This window comes from Uloborus diversus, chromosome 7 (genome assembly GCF_026930045.1).
Source record: "Uloborus diversus isolate 005 chromosome 7, Udiv.v.3.1, whole genome shotgun sequence".
In the NCBI taxonomy this organism is placed as follows: domain Eukaryota; kingdom Metazoa; phylum Arthropoda; class Arachnida; order Araneae; family Uloboridae; genus Uloborus; species Uloborus diversus.
Genome location: NC_072737.1, coordinates 56500437 through 56514947, shown reverse-complemented (window position 1 = coordinate 56514947; position 14511 = coordinate 56500437). Strand labels below are relative to the sequence as shown.

Genomic DNA, 14511 nt, shown 5'->3' with positions numbered 1-14511 from the left:
TGTTTCTTTGTTTCTTTTTTTGTCTCTAACATTTTCCAAAATTGCCTAAAAATGTAACTTTTGATGTGAGTTTTGAAAATTTATCTGGGCGAGGACCCTGAATATAGGCCTCTATCTGATTTTCTTCCTTTAATACCATAAAAGATCGAAGAAACTGTTTCTAAGTTTTCAATTTTGAAAAATTTAAGCGGAAAAGACTGTCTCAATCCTCTCTAATCTAGTACAATATAAATATTGTTTATGACTTAAAGGATTTCGTCTCTTGTACAGATAAGAATATGGGTGGAAAAAACTAAGAAAAAGTATTTCGTACACTGTAATGTAATAAATTCAAGTTGAAACTGAAAGGATAAATTTCAAACCTTCTTGTAGTATCTGATGCACTGGTGTAGTCAAGGGGGAAAGCCATATTTGTACGTATTTTAAAATCTTAATACAATTGTTTCCTTACATTTTTTAACTTATGTTTGTTTCTGGAATCACCACTTACATTTTTTTCAGGACTAAATATCTGATCTGTTAGCTAAAGACCTTCACTTATGGTATTTTAGGTGTGAATCTAACAAGGTAAAGTTTAATAAAAATTTACAAAAAGTCCTATTATATGTGTGCATAATGATCATGACAACAACTGTCAAAATGGACATTTTCTCATGATAAGTCTAATTTTGCATACAAAATTATACATAGATCTTACAACAACTGTTCACAATTAACAAGAGGATAGTTGAAACACTGAAAACGGTGTTGGAAAAGAGGAGGAAATGTTTTCCATCAATAAAATACTTCCTCTACTTCATACAAGGAAATGAAAAAGATCAAAAATAAGAAAATAAAATACTTTTTGCTTTGTATCCACTTCTACCAAGGCTTTCCATTTCTGCATTTTTTCCACTTTACTAAACAATGCAGAGTGTAAGGATTTAAATGCATTTATCCCTCTTTCTTTGGTCTCACTAACATTTTCTAAAGATATACTTCTTTCTTTCTGACCTGTAATAGAAATTAGAAATCACCTATATGCTCATAATATTTATTTAAACATATACACTGAACGTTCCTAATACAGCCAAATCTCGTTATCGTGACATCCGGATTTCACGACACTCTGGATGTCACGTCACATTTTCAAAGTTCAGAATTTATGCCATATAATTTTAAAGTTGAGTGGCTCTGGATTTTATGACAGATTTTTTCGTGCAACTCCGGTTACGACGGCGCTTCAAGCTGCACAGACTGGATCAAATATTTCTTTGCAATTGAAAAAATTTCAGTAAAATAATGAAGACATCTGGCAATGTTTGTTGTGGGAACTTCAGACTCTGACAAGAGATTTGATTAGGCATGACACCTCGAGAATGGTGGGGGGCGAGTAGATAAGTTCTGAAAGGTACAGGTTTCAGACTTTGACAAGAGGAACAATAGAAAGGAATTCAAAGCAGGTGGATTAAAAATACTGGACTAGGGAAACAGTGACGACCAGTAACAGGCCACCCAACTAGACTGGTCCTAGTCAATTTACAAACCCCAGTGAAGATCAATAGCCCTCTTAAAACTATCTACTCCTTTGCTCATTATCACCTCTTCCGGTATGCTGTTCCAAGGTTCCACTACCCTGCTAAAATAATAATCTTTCCTAATATCCATGTAGGCCTGAGATTTAAATAGCTTAAAACAATGACCCCTTGTCCTGTTTTCAGTGCTAAACTTCAGCCCTGTAACATCTTTCATTTTAATAAATTTAAACAGCTGAATGATGTCCCCTCGGTCCCTTCTTTGCTCAAGACTGTACATTTTTAGCCTTCTAAGCCTGGAATCATAGTCTAAATGAGAAAGTCCATTTATTAGTCTTATAGCCCGCCTTTGAACCCTTTCCAGTACATTAATATCTTTCTTAAAATAAGGAGATCAAAACTAAACAGCATACTCCAAATGAGGTCTTACCAAACTTCTATATAAGGGCAGAAGAACAGCATTAGATTTGTTTGAAATAGATCTATTGATAAACCCAAGCATCTTATTGGCTTTGTTACTAGCTATGCTGCACTGTTGGCTAAACTTTAAATCCTGACTTATTAAGACGCCCAGATCAGTAACTTTTTCTGCCTGACTAATAACTTGTACACTTATTTCCATGCCCTAAATGTAGCACTTGACATTTCCTAACATTAACAGCCATACCCCATTTATCAGCCCACTCCGTAATATGATCTAGATCCTCTTGCAGCTGATTTGCTTGTTCTTAATTTTCTACACTCCCCATAACTTTGACATCATCAGCAAAAGAATTCATGTTCCCAGAAATATTTTCATGAATATCGTTCATAAAAACAATGACCAAAACAGGCCCTAACACTGATCCTTTAGGAACCCCGCTTAAAACCTCACTCCAATTAGAATAATTTCCCCTTACAACTACCCTTTGTTTCCTTCCGGTCAGCCAGTTTTTTACTCAAATGAAAGTTTTCCTTCCTATTCCAATATCAGCTAATTTGCTATGTAGAGCAACATGCGGTACCTTATCGAAAGCTTTTTGAAAATCAATGTAAACAACATCTACAGGCTTCTTATTGTCCAAAGCCATGGTAACTTTGTCATAGAAATGTAATAAATTAGTTGCACAAGATTTACATTTCCTGAAATCGTACTGAAAACTAGTCAATAGATTATTAGTCTCTAAAAAATTTATTATCTTAATTTTTATCAATGTATCAAAAATTTTGCAAACCACCAAAGTTAGACTCACAGGTCTATAATTTCCCGCACTATCTTTAGACCCTTTCTTGAAGAGGGGTGTAATGTTAGCCAGCTTCCAGTCCTCTGGCACTGTCCCCGAGTTATGAGAAGCATTGAAAATATTTACAATTACATCTGTTAATTCCTCCTCACATTCAAATAAAATTTTTGAATAAATATTATCTGGTCCCGGAGCTTTAGTTGCTTTAATCTTTTTCGAATGAAATAGAACCTCCTTTCTGGAAAATACAAAATTTTCAAGCTGTATAATAGCTTGTGTCTTGTTAGGTCAACTGTTGAGATACAGTTATCATTAAACACACCGGAAAAAAAAAGTATTTAAAATATTTGCAATATTCCTATTGTTTTGGATTGAATTTCCATACTCATCAATTACTGTATTGGCCCTATTTGACTGTTTCGAGCTTTTCCAGAATTAGAGTAAGCAAAAAACCTTTTAGGGTTCCCATCAATGTCATCTGCTAGCCTTTGCTCCAATTCCCTTTTCTGAAATCTCTACGAAATACTTAAAATTTCGTCTTGCCTTACAATTCTAGAGCTTATCTACACTCTGACCAGTTTCCTTAAACTGACAAAAAGCCACTTGCTTATAATTTAGAGCTTCTTTAGTCTACCTGGAGAACCACATGTGCCAAATTTTAGTACTAACAGCTTTTCTCCTAAATGGAACATAATCCCCATTTATATTATAACAGATTATTTTTCATTATTTCATTCTTACCATGAGAAAATAACTTTTAGAGGGCACTTTTTACAGCAATATAAACTATTGGCAGTGTGATGCTCCAAAATGTGTGATGCTAACTGGATTGTTATTTAAATGTAACGTAACAAAAGGCTCCAACATTAAGCATTTGTAATTGAACATTTTTGCCCAATGTACCCTCACATTGCACAATTGTGTATCTGAGCTTCTTTGGAAAAGAAACACTTTTTGTATTTTTTTTAACTTCATGTATCTTCTATTGATAGTTTTAAAAATATTGTTTCTTGAAATTGGGTCCATCATTCGTGCTCAATCTGTAGAAAATAAAATAATCAAAATAATCATCCTAAAAAAGTGCTTCCCAACTAAGCATGTACATTTTAAAGACTTAAGCTAAATTACTCACCGCGTAAGTCTTCACTTTGGAGGTGCAAGTCATCATTTTGACGGTTCATGCATGAAACATTTTGCACATGCTAAGAAATGAAAGAATAATGTTATTAAGATGCTAAAGTACAATGATGCTGAAGTTTCAAGATCAATAACATATTGAATTCATCTTTAATTAAAAACAGCACTAAGCATTCACCATTAGAACACAATTGTTTTTTAAAAATCAATTATAGAATATTTATGAGACAATTAATGCAGATCAAAGTTAACTAAAGACGTGTTAAATGATATCTAGGAATATAAAAGTGCTACTTCCAAAGCTTTGGAAGTATCACTTTTATTGAAAAGGGTTTGGAAAGGAAAACTCATATGTTACTTTTATGCAAAGTTATATCAATATTTGTTGGGGGGAAAGCTCTTTTTCTCTTTGTTGCATTGCATGAAACCCCCCAAAAGAAAAGAATCCTATTATACTAATACCACCAGTGGCGTAGCTAGACCCGACTTTCGGGGGGGGTTACTTCTTATATATATATATATATATATATATATATATATATAATCGCTTGGAATTTTTCCCTTTTCTTCTTTTTTTTTCTTTCTCTTCTCTCTTCTTTTTCTCTTTTTTTTGAGACTAACTTTTCGGGGGGGGTTTTGTCCCCAAAACCCCCCCCTTAGCTACGCCCCTGAATACCACATATTTCAAAGAAATAGTACAATAAAATTGACAGCTTTCAGTTAGCATATATATCTTTGTGCTCTAAAATCAAGTACAAAAAATGAAATTGGATAATCTTAAGTAAAAGTAGACTTTTTTATTCTTTTAATCAATTATTTGTTTTATTTTGTTTCAATATAGAATGCTTTTTTAGCAAAAAAAAAATTGTTTAATACAAGAACTTTATTATAGCATATTGCATATTTTACTCTTAGAAAACAATTGTCAGCAAAAATTTAGAAGTTTTTATTTGAAAATATAATTAATAAAAAAGTGCAGATATGAAATAAATCTTTTGGTAAAATTAATTTAGTACACTTTTTGTAAAAAAATTATAAAATATACCTTTGCTTTTTTGGCCCTAAGTTTTTATTCTTATTATTTCGAAGCAGGCTTGAAGTAATCGCCGATTACATAATCGTAATCTGCGTAATCGATTACATTTTTGTGTAATTGTAATCATAATCATAATCTGTCAATGGGACACTCGTAATCTTGTAATCGTAATTTTAATCAAGTATTTCTTGCATAATCGTAATTGTAATATAAGTTTAGATAATCGTAATTTTGTTCCGTAATCGTGTAATCCCGACTTGCTGAAAGTGAAAACTTTCAAGTTGTGTCTCTACAATGCTATGCAGACGATGGGATCTGGACTGAGGAAAAGATAAGACTTCAATAGAAACGTACAAAGGACTAGACAGCAGGGCCTTTAGGCCCTGCTGTCTAGTCCTTTGTTAAGTGCTCGTTAGCGAAGGGTCATAAACAAGCCGCATCTTAAAAGTAGTTTGCGGGTTTTGTACCTTGTAGGTGTCATTGACAGGAACGCGTCACCAAGTTGGATTGATCATCAATTTTCCTTTTCATCTGTGAATGACAAACAAACAAGCGGAGCTACCGCCTCGGAAAGAGAACAATATCAACAGTGCTGTACGAACACATGCTTTCGTTTCGAGAAAGTTCTAAAAAACAGTTATATGCCTTTGGTGTTTTTTTTTTTTAATTTTTTACTTTCATTAGCGGAAGAGGAGGAATTTTGTCAAAAGAAGAGCGAATTTGGATTTGCACTTCAGTGCTCATTCATGCGACTATCTTAGCGGTTCTTTGATTTTTGTGATGATATCACTCTGGTAAATGATTTTTTAAAATATTTTCACATCTAATTCTATCTTAAATTTACGCTTTATATTTTAATGCTGATAATTTTTAATAGGTACATAAAGGAAAAAAGTTTGCATTTAAAGATTTTAAAAACATTTGTTTTAACGTCTATGAATTATTTTTAAATGTTAATTATCGTTTTGTGCTTAGAATATTGTCAATATATGCCTTTTGAATTTTAGTTTGTTTTACATTCATGTTTTTTGAGGAAATAGAAGCACTTCAGTGTTCTTTAAAAACTGAGATATAAAAATATTATTATAAAATGCTTATGCATGTGGGGAAAAAAATAATGCCTGGAAATCATAGCAAAACTTATTATACTCATTTTTACTTCTCAAAGTGCTTTCCAATTATATTGCTTTAAGAGTGTTCAAGCCCCATCTTGAGGACCTCCTGACCAAAAATTTGCAATACTCGAATACGACAGTAAAAAAGCTGTTGTCAGCACTAACTTCTAGAATGAGTCACTATGAAGAATCGGAAGTATTTCAAGTGGCTTCATTTTTGACCCAAGATTCAAATGCAACTGGTACGATTCATGCACAAAAAATAAAATAAAAGAAATCATCAAGGAAGAAATAAAGTCTAACAAAGACTGTAATAACATCTGCATTGAATCAGAAGCCAAGGACACAAAAGATGCGTCCCCAAAACAGCCTGCAAAAAAAGGGAACTAGTTCGCATTTTTAGAAAAACCAGCCAGCACTTACAAAAATAATAATTCCTTAATAGAGGAGAAAATCGAAAGCGAAATAAATAAGTATGAAACTAGCGCACCAAATGGGCATAATATTGATCCCCTAGAATACTGGGGATCCAATATTCATGTATACCCTTTACTGAGCAAAATTGCTCCCAAGTACTTGTCAATTTGTGCATCATCTGCACCAGTTGAGCGGTTATTCAGTATTGCCAGAAAGTTTTATACCTCACAGAGAATGAGGATGAAACATGATACATTTAAAGCATTGATATTATCAAAATGCAATAAAAAATTATTTCTATTGCATTATTTAATTTTGAACATTTATTTTCCTATCATTTATTTATACTATTTGAATATGTTTTAATACTATGCATGTTTTGCAAAATTAAATACAAATGTTTTTTTTTTTTTTTCAAAAAATAGGTTGAATTAAATAATATTATAGCAAATTGTAGAGAACAGAATGTAGAAATATAGTACATAAATTTTAGAAACTGTATTGGTTGTAGGAAAAATAATAATGAAAATTTAAATCATGTACAAAATGCATTTTGATGGGGCAAGTCATTTGGATATGGGACACCTAATTACCCGTGCAGGATATATGGTCAAAATAGTTATGTAGCATTTAAAAGCTCAATCAAAAACCATAATTTTTTAACTAGGACATTGTTGTTGCAAAATAATAATGAGAATAATATAGTATATGTGTGCATGTATTTTCCTCTCACGAGTCTGTAATCGTAATCAAAATCGTAATCGGCACATCGTAATTGTAATCGATTACATTTTTGACATAATCTAATCGTTGCTGTAATTGTAATTACGTTTTGGCAGAGGATTACAATCGTAATCGTAATTGTAATCTCCTATTTTTCGAGCTGGTAATCATAATCGTAATCGATTACATTTTCTCGTAATCAACTCCAAGCCTGTTTCGAAGCATGTGTAACATGAAATGAGATGAATGTATAATATACAAACACTTAGAATATTGTTATAACTATTGAGATTCAAAAGGGAAAATTTTTTTCATTATGTGGGGTTCGGTTGGTCCGGTCCAACTCGCCCCACAAAGAGTGGACCAACCTACCCCACTTTCTTGGTCTGAAAAAGTGATGTCATAAATTTCTTCTCCTTGACAAAAAATGGAAAAATTGCCAATTATTGTGAACTAAAAGAACTTACTTTAATTAAGGAGTTCAATTTTTTCCCCGCAATCTTGACAAAAACCAGTAACAAAAATTAAGTCAAAGTTTTCTGAAAATTACTCAGGACTACCGACATAACTTTCAGAAATAAAATTTGTTCAATATAGCTGTACCATGTGATTTCATTATAGGATTTGTAGGACTATAGGTGCTATTTGTTGGTCATAAAATAAAAAATATTAACAGCATAAAAAAAATTGAGACCGGTCCAACATAAGCCCCATGGCCCATTGTACCCCATCATACATGACAAAATGACATGAAAAAAAATGACTGGAGATGAACAATTTTTAGTTTAATGCACTATTTTTACAGTTCAGATCTGAGGGTGATAAACATTGTAATTTACTACCAGACAATTCAAATTATATCTGACTAGAGAACCCGACAGACAATAAGATAAATAAATACCTTTGTGCTGAATAGTAAAGTCAGACCAAACAACGTAAGTAGAAGTACAAATTTGTGCTTCTACTTACGTTGTTTGGTCTGACTTTACCGACAGACAATGTTCTGTTCAAACTTTGTAAATTGAAAAGTTAAAAAAATTCGATAAACTATCAAGGGTTTGAACCGTTCTGTTGAAAAAAATTTCAGTGACAAAAAGTACTTCTTTTGACTGAAGGAAACAACCCCATTGTTTGCTTCTGCCACTATCAGCAAGGTCATGGCCGAAGAACTTTGGCCCTTGGTCTTTGGCGTCCACAAATTTGGCGACAATTGGGAAAATTGCTAAGACTCCTAGTTTTCAAACTCTTCCCGCAATTTCTACATTGTCTGGGGGGAATTATCATAACGTAGATTGTAAAATATGCAGAATTGGCGAAAACATTTCCCCATTGCTTAAATTCCATGGGGCCAAGTTTGTGGACCTTTAAGAGATTAAAATGAAGCGAAGCTAAAAGACGTAACCATGGCAATGCGAAACAAAACATCAGTAATTTTAATGGAGATTAGATTTATTCGAACTTTATTTTTAACGGCTTGTAACTTTTTTTCCTTCGGAGATAGAAGGTTACTTTTTCGACCGGAGGTCGAAATATTTCTGGAGCAAAAAATGTCGCTTTTTCAAACGGTGTCAAAAAAGAAAACTCTGGGAGAATTCCTTCACTATTTATTGATAGATATAATGAAGAAAGTATTGCCAAAATTTCAGCTAAGCCTAAAAAAGTTCGAGATTAAAACGTAAATTGCTCCCGTCGTAATGAAGTTAGAGCATTGAAACAAATTGCTTGGAATGCGGAAAATTCTACCCTTTCAACGATATAAAATATTAATATGTGCAAGTAATTTTTCACCCCTTTAATAGCCAATAATAGGCAATTTATGTGAAATTTTGGGCCTAAATTGGAATAAAAAAAGAACTATACATGGGATTTTTCCGAATTATAGCCTATATGTTACTCAGTAAGAAAGCCCCTTTCATGTAGTGAAAGAATTTTTCAAATAGTTGCAGTGGTTCCGGAGATTACCTCGAACATATAAACACACAAAAATCCGCCCTCTCTCTTTATAATATAAGTAAAGATAACAATATTGTTCAAATGGCACTTGTTTTTCGAAATTTCATTGATTTTCTGAATCAATGAATTTTTGATGATGACATTTCAAGATATTATCTAATAAAATAGTTTCCTTTCTATGCTTATGGGTTGAAGCAAGGAAATGTATTTTAGAATATCACTTAATTTGCCCCAGAAGCATATTTTACTTGCTTCAATAAATAGATAGTGCAGTAAACAATCAAATTGCCACAAATTACGGGAAATGATAGAACTTAATTTTAAACTTTTAACCTTTTTATATTTCATTTTAAACTTTTCTCTTTAAACTCCATGAGTACATTAAAACTTACAGGTTCGGCCACCACTTTATAAAAATTTTGATCATCTTTTCGATTACAAATCGGTTTCACATAAGTAGTTTTTTGCTGAAGATATGGCATATTAAACTGCAAGCCCTATAAATAAAAAATTGGATTAGACAAACTATCAAGTGTAAAAATAGTTCCGATTTTTAAAAGTTCAAGCGAAACGTACTTAATCAAAATATCGTAAGAATTCTATAGCAAAAGACCGAACACATAGCTTAAGAAACTAAAACATTCGATAATTTTCATCAATTACAGCAAAAATTTCATAAAATAGGGAAAATTCAACACTATTCTACAGGAAAAGTTAAATTTTCCTCGCTTTCCCAAAACCAGTGCCAGGGAAAAAACGAACAAGCAGACGACCCAAAAAATAATACAAAAAATAATAATATATGGGTATACTGGAATAGAGAAACCGGTTTACCGGTCTGAAACCAGGCACATTCTGAGCACAAGGGAAGCCTTTTTTCAATGCAAACAATGAGCTTATGGATGAAAAGACATCCCTCATTTTTTGCATTGAAAAAGGCAACACGAATCTGCAGTAATCTGCAATTTGTGCTTTTTGCACAGGGATTCAAATGAAACACGGCCGATCGCAACGAACCGATGCGATCGCTATTTCCGCAATTTGGATTCAAGTGTAACATTGCGATTGTCTTCAGTCGCGATTCCCTCGCAATATTTGCAATTGCTCTCGAGCTCTTGTAAGTCTGGAAAATCCCTCGCAAGTGCAGAAAAACATCAATGGCGTCTGTTTTGAATGCAAAGTCGATTTTAGAATTAATGGAATGTTTTTGTTGAAAATTTTCAATTCTAAATTGGCAACTCAATGCAAGACTCGTTTTTTGTTTACCGTAGCATTTTTGCGATACTTCTTCAATTTAATAACATTGTTTCATCCACAAATGCAGTACTTATTTTAATTATGACTTAATACTTGATGGCATAATATTCTGCATAGTCATTATACTATGTTAGATGTAACTGTGAACCGCACGCAAAAGTAATGCACGTACGGTCGCTTTCCAAATGTTTAAATTATTAGTTGGTTTTAAATAAATGTATTGTGTTGTTTTGTACATGTTTGGCTCCTACTTTTAATATCGCTCTCTAAATAAATAAACCAACTGACATGGTGTCAGGAGTTAAAACCAATATAGTAAGTGGATTGCAAAACCATTAGAGACGTTTTGGTTTTCTTTAAATGAGCGTTTAATTTTCACGAAGAAAATTATTAAACGTTGAAGATCCTACAGTGGATAAATTTTGTTAAGAAGTAATCAACCACGATTAAAAATGGATTCGTTCCGTGCTCCTGCAGAACTTAATTTCTCATCAGGAAATTTAAAAGAATCATGGAAAAAGTGGAAACAACAGTTAGAAAATTATTTGGTAGCGACAGAAAAAGACGCCAAATCCGACAAAACGAAAATCGCCATTCTGTTGAATTTATTGGGAAATCAAGGCTTAGAAATATTTAACACGTTCAATTTTGACGGCGATTCTTCCAAAAGTGATAATTTTGAAGATGTTATTGCAAAATTTGAGGACTATTGCTCGCCAAAGCAGAACGTAGTTTTTGAACGCTACAAGTTTTTTTCATGCAGCCAAAAAGAGGGACAGTTATTCGATGACTATTTAATTCAGTTGAAAACTTTAGCTTCGACTTGTGAATTTGAAGAACAAACAGATGGACTAATCCGTGACAGGATTGTACTTGGGATATGTGACCAAGGACTTAAAGAAAGATTGTTAAGGGAGCCAAGCCTAACTCTAATCAAAGCAGCTAAATTTGTCCGCGCAGCAGAAACGAGCCAAGAGCATTTAAGGTTGATGAAAGGCGCTGAAGCACCGATATTTAATGAAACTAGCGTGGATGTCGTCCAGCGGAAAAAGTTTACTAAGAAAAATTTGCCTGTTAAATCGTCACAAAATGCTGAGTTTGATTGCAAGAAATGCGGAAGACGTCATAAAGCGAGACAGTGTCCGGCATATGGAAAGAAATGCGCCAAATGTAAAAACGAAAATCATTTTGCTATTGGTTGCCAATCACATGGAAGAAAAGTTGACGAGATTAAACAACAAAGCGAACTTTGTGTTTTTATTGATTCAGTACACTCCGCCAAAGTAAAAGAGACAAATTCATGGAATAAGTATGTAATTTTGTCAAATGATAAGAAAAGTTTAAGTATGAATTTTAAGCTTGATACTGGATCTGATGTCAATATAATTTCTTATAGGGAAATTAGAAGCCTAGTAAGGAAACAAGATCTTAAGCCAACGAGCGTTACTCTACTGTCATATGGGAATCATAAAATTATTCCAGAAGGAATTGCTTTATTTAAATGCTCTACAGATAAGCTTAGAGACATTGAACTAGAATTTTACATTGTGAATTTTGAGTCAAAACCTATTTTAGGATTAGATGCATGTAGTAAGTTAATGTTAATTGAAAGAGTTGACGTAATGAAAATTGAAAGTAAACAACAGGTTATCGACCAATTTAAGAGTGTATTCAGTTTAAATGGTAAATTCCCTGATGAACCATACAAGATTGTTTTAAAAGATGATGCTATTCCAGTTGTACATCCTCCTAGACGGGTACCACAACTACAGGGTAGACTAAAAGAGCCACTTCATCCTCACGATATTTCTTACAGACCATTTGAAAAGGTTGGTGCTGATTTGATGAGTTTTGGAAACAAGTCTTTCTTAGTTTTGATTGACTATTATTCAAAGTGGTTGGAAGTTTGTGAACTTAATGATAAGTCTGCAAATGAAGTTATTGACAAGCTGAAGTCTATTTTCGCAAAATTCGGTGTTCCAGATAAAGTAGTCTCAGATAACATTCCATTTAATAGCTACTTATACAAGCAATTTGCCAAAGAATGGGATTTTGAATACATTTTCATAAGTCCACACTATTCACCTAGTAATGGTATGGTGGAAAGAGGAGTAGGAATAGTCAAATCTTTATTCAGAAAAGCAAAGGAGGATAGCAAAGATTATCATGTAGGTTTAATGGAGTACCGAAATACCCCCATTGCAGGTCTAGATCTCTCTCCTGCTCAAATGATGTTCAACCGAAGGCTCAAAACTAAGTTACCCATAACCAGTAAATTATTAAACGCAGAGCTTTTCAGTAATATAAGAGAAAAATTAGTTCACAGACAGAATAAGCAGACGTTTTATTACGACAAAAATGCTCATTCGCTACAAGATCTCAAAGCAGGAGATAATGTGACAATAAGAAATTACGCAAATAAGACTTGGGAACCAGCTCAAATAGTACATAAGTTAAAATCTGTTCCAAGATCCTATATAGTTAAAAATAGTTATGGTAAAACGTTAAGAAGAAACCGTAGAGACATCAGGAAAGTAAATTTGCAGCTTAAAGAACAAACATATAAAAATATTTCCGCATCAAATGATAACATCAATGAAATTCCTGATAATAACAGCAGCCTTAATGATGATGGAGATACTCACACTGATGTCAGCAATAGAACAACTGTGAACAATGATAACTGTATTCGAACCAGAAGTGGACGAATATCAAGGCGTCCTGCTTATTTAAAAGATTACGTAACTTAATCTTATTTTGCTTTTGTACTTAAAATTTCAAATAACTTATTATCTTAAAAGGGGGGATGTTAGATGTAACTGTGAACCGCACGCAAAAGTAATGCACGTACGGTCGCTTTCCAAATGTTTAAATTATTAGTTGGTTTTAAATAAATGTATTGTGTTGTTTTGTACATGTTTGGCTCCTACTTTTAATATCGCTCTCTAAATAAATAAACCAACTGACATACTACTTCGTCGTTTTGAAGAAATCAACGGAATTTTTTTCTGGCTGATCAACAGTACAAGTTGAGTTACGACTGTGATGAGAAGATATAATTAAATTCTCTTCATTGTTGTAATTTTACTAGTTAGTATTATACTAGTTGAGAAAGAAAAAGAAAAGGGACTGTTGAAAGTGAGTAAATTTGTTTAACGTTCACTATTTTACTAATATAAAATCTCAATTCTAGAGGCTAGTATTTTTTAATTATTTGCTAAAATTGCATTTACTTGCATATTATGGTACAGTAACAAATGATAACATGCCCCCTCCCCCCGCATAAGTTCCTACTATGACATGCATTGTAAAAGTTAAACTGTGAAAGTCTGAAATCTGGTAAATGTCGACACTAGTCAGTGCATATCAACATACACATACCAAAGGCATCAGTGATAAACTTAATATTTCTAATGAATCGCCAGTAAAAGTCGACATTCTTTACTTTTGGTGTTTTACAGTAACATATATGTACTGCATACACATGATTTTAAAAAAGTAATTGGCAGAAACATTTTGCTGTAAATAAATGAAAAAAAAATAAAGATAATTAATTTGAATTCTGAAATTTTGAATTCAAATTATGTTTTTTGCAATCACAAGTTGCGACAGGACCCTACTCATTAAGGGCTATTGTTTCTAGAAACAGCTCCTGTCCCCCCAAGCCTACTCCTCCTCCTGGGCGGTTACAGATGTATAGTTGTGTGTGTGCAGGTATGTGTAGGCGTGCGTGCATGTGTAGGCTTGTATGTGTGCATAAACCTGTGTGTATGAGTGTAGATGTGTGTGTGTAAAGGCTTGTGTGTATGAGCGTGTGTGTGTGTGTAGGACATGGACGCCATTGACCTGGAGAAACGGATTCTAGGGGGCAGTGCTCGGAGCCGCACCTGCACAGGCCGGTGGTGCTGGTGTCCCTGGTCCAAGCTGAAAAAGGAACCACAACATCAAGGACGGTCAAACGAAAGCAATAAGCAATCGTGATTGCACAATAACGATCCAAATCACGTTATTTTTTTTTTCCAATGAGGAAAAAAATAATGGCAGTACTTCACAAAGGTGCATATAAAAAACGTAGTCAGACAAGGGGGGCAAATTTGGAATTCAGTCGTTTAATACTGGTTTGGGAGGGGGTGATA

At 33.4% G+C, this 14511-nt stretch overlaps 1 protein-coding gene across 1 annotated transcript in view; it reads right to left on the bottom strand.

The window, feature by feature from the left end:
• Positions 1 to 9814, bottom strand: part of LOC129226697 (uncharacterized) — a 133906-nt gene extending 124092 nt beyond the window's left edge. The window contains exons 1-4 of the mRNA XM_054861326.1: positions 9695 to 9814; positions 9511 to 9615; positions 3870 to 3939; positions 842 to 993 (exon numbers count right to left, since the gene is read on the bottom strand). Coding sequence (XP_054717301.1) covers positions 842 to 993; positions 3870 to 3939; positions 9511 to 9600 — 312 coding nt within the window. The 5' untranslated portion in view covers positions 9601 to 9615; positions 9695 to 9814. The remainder of the gene's footprint in view (positions 1 to 841; positions 994 to 3869; positions 3940 to 9510; positions 9616 to 9694) is intronic.
• Between the last annotated feature and the right edge of the window lie 4697 nt (positions 9815 to 14511).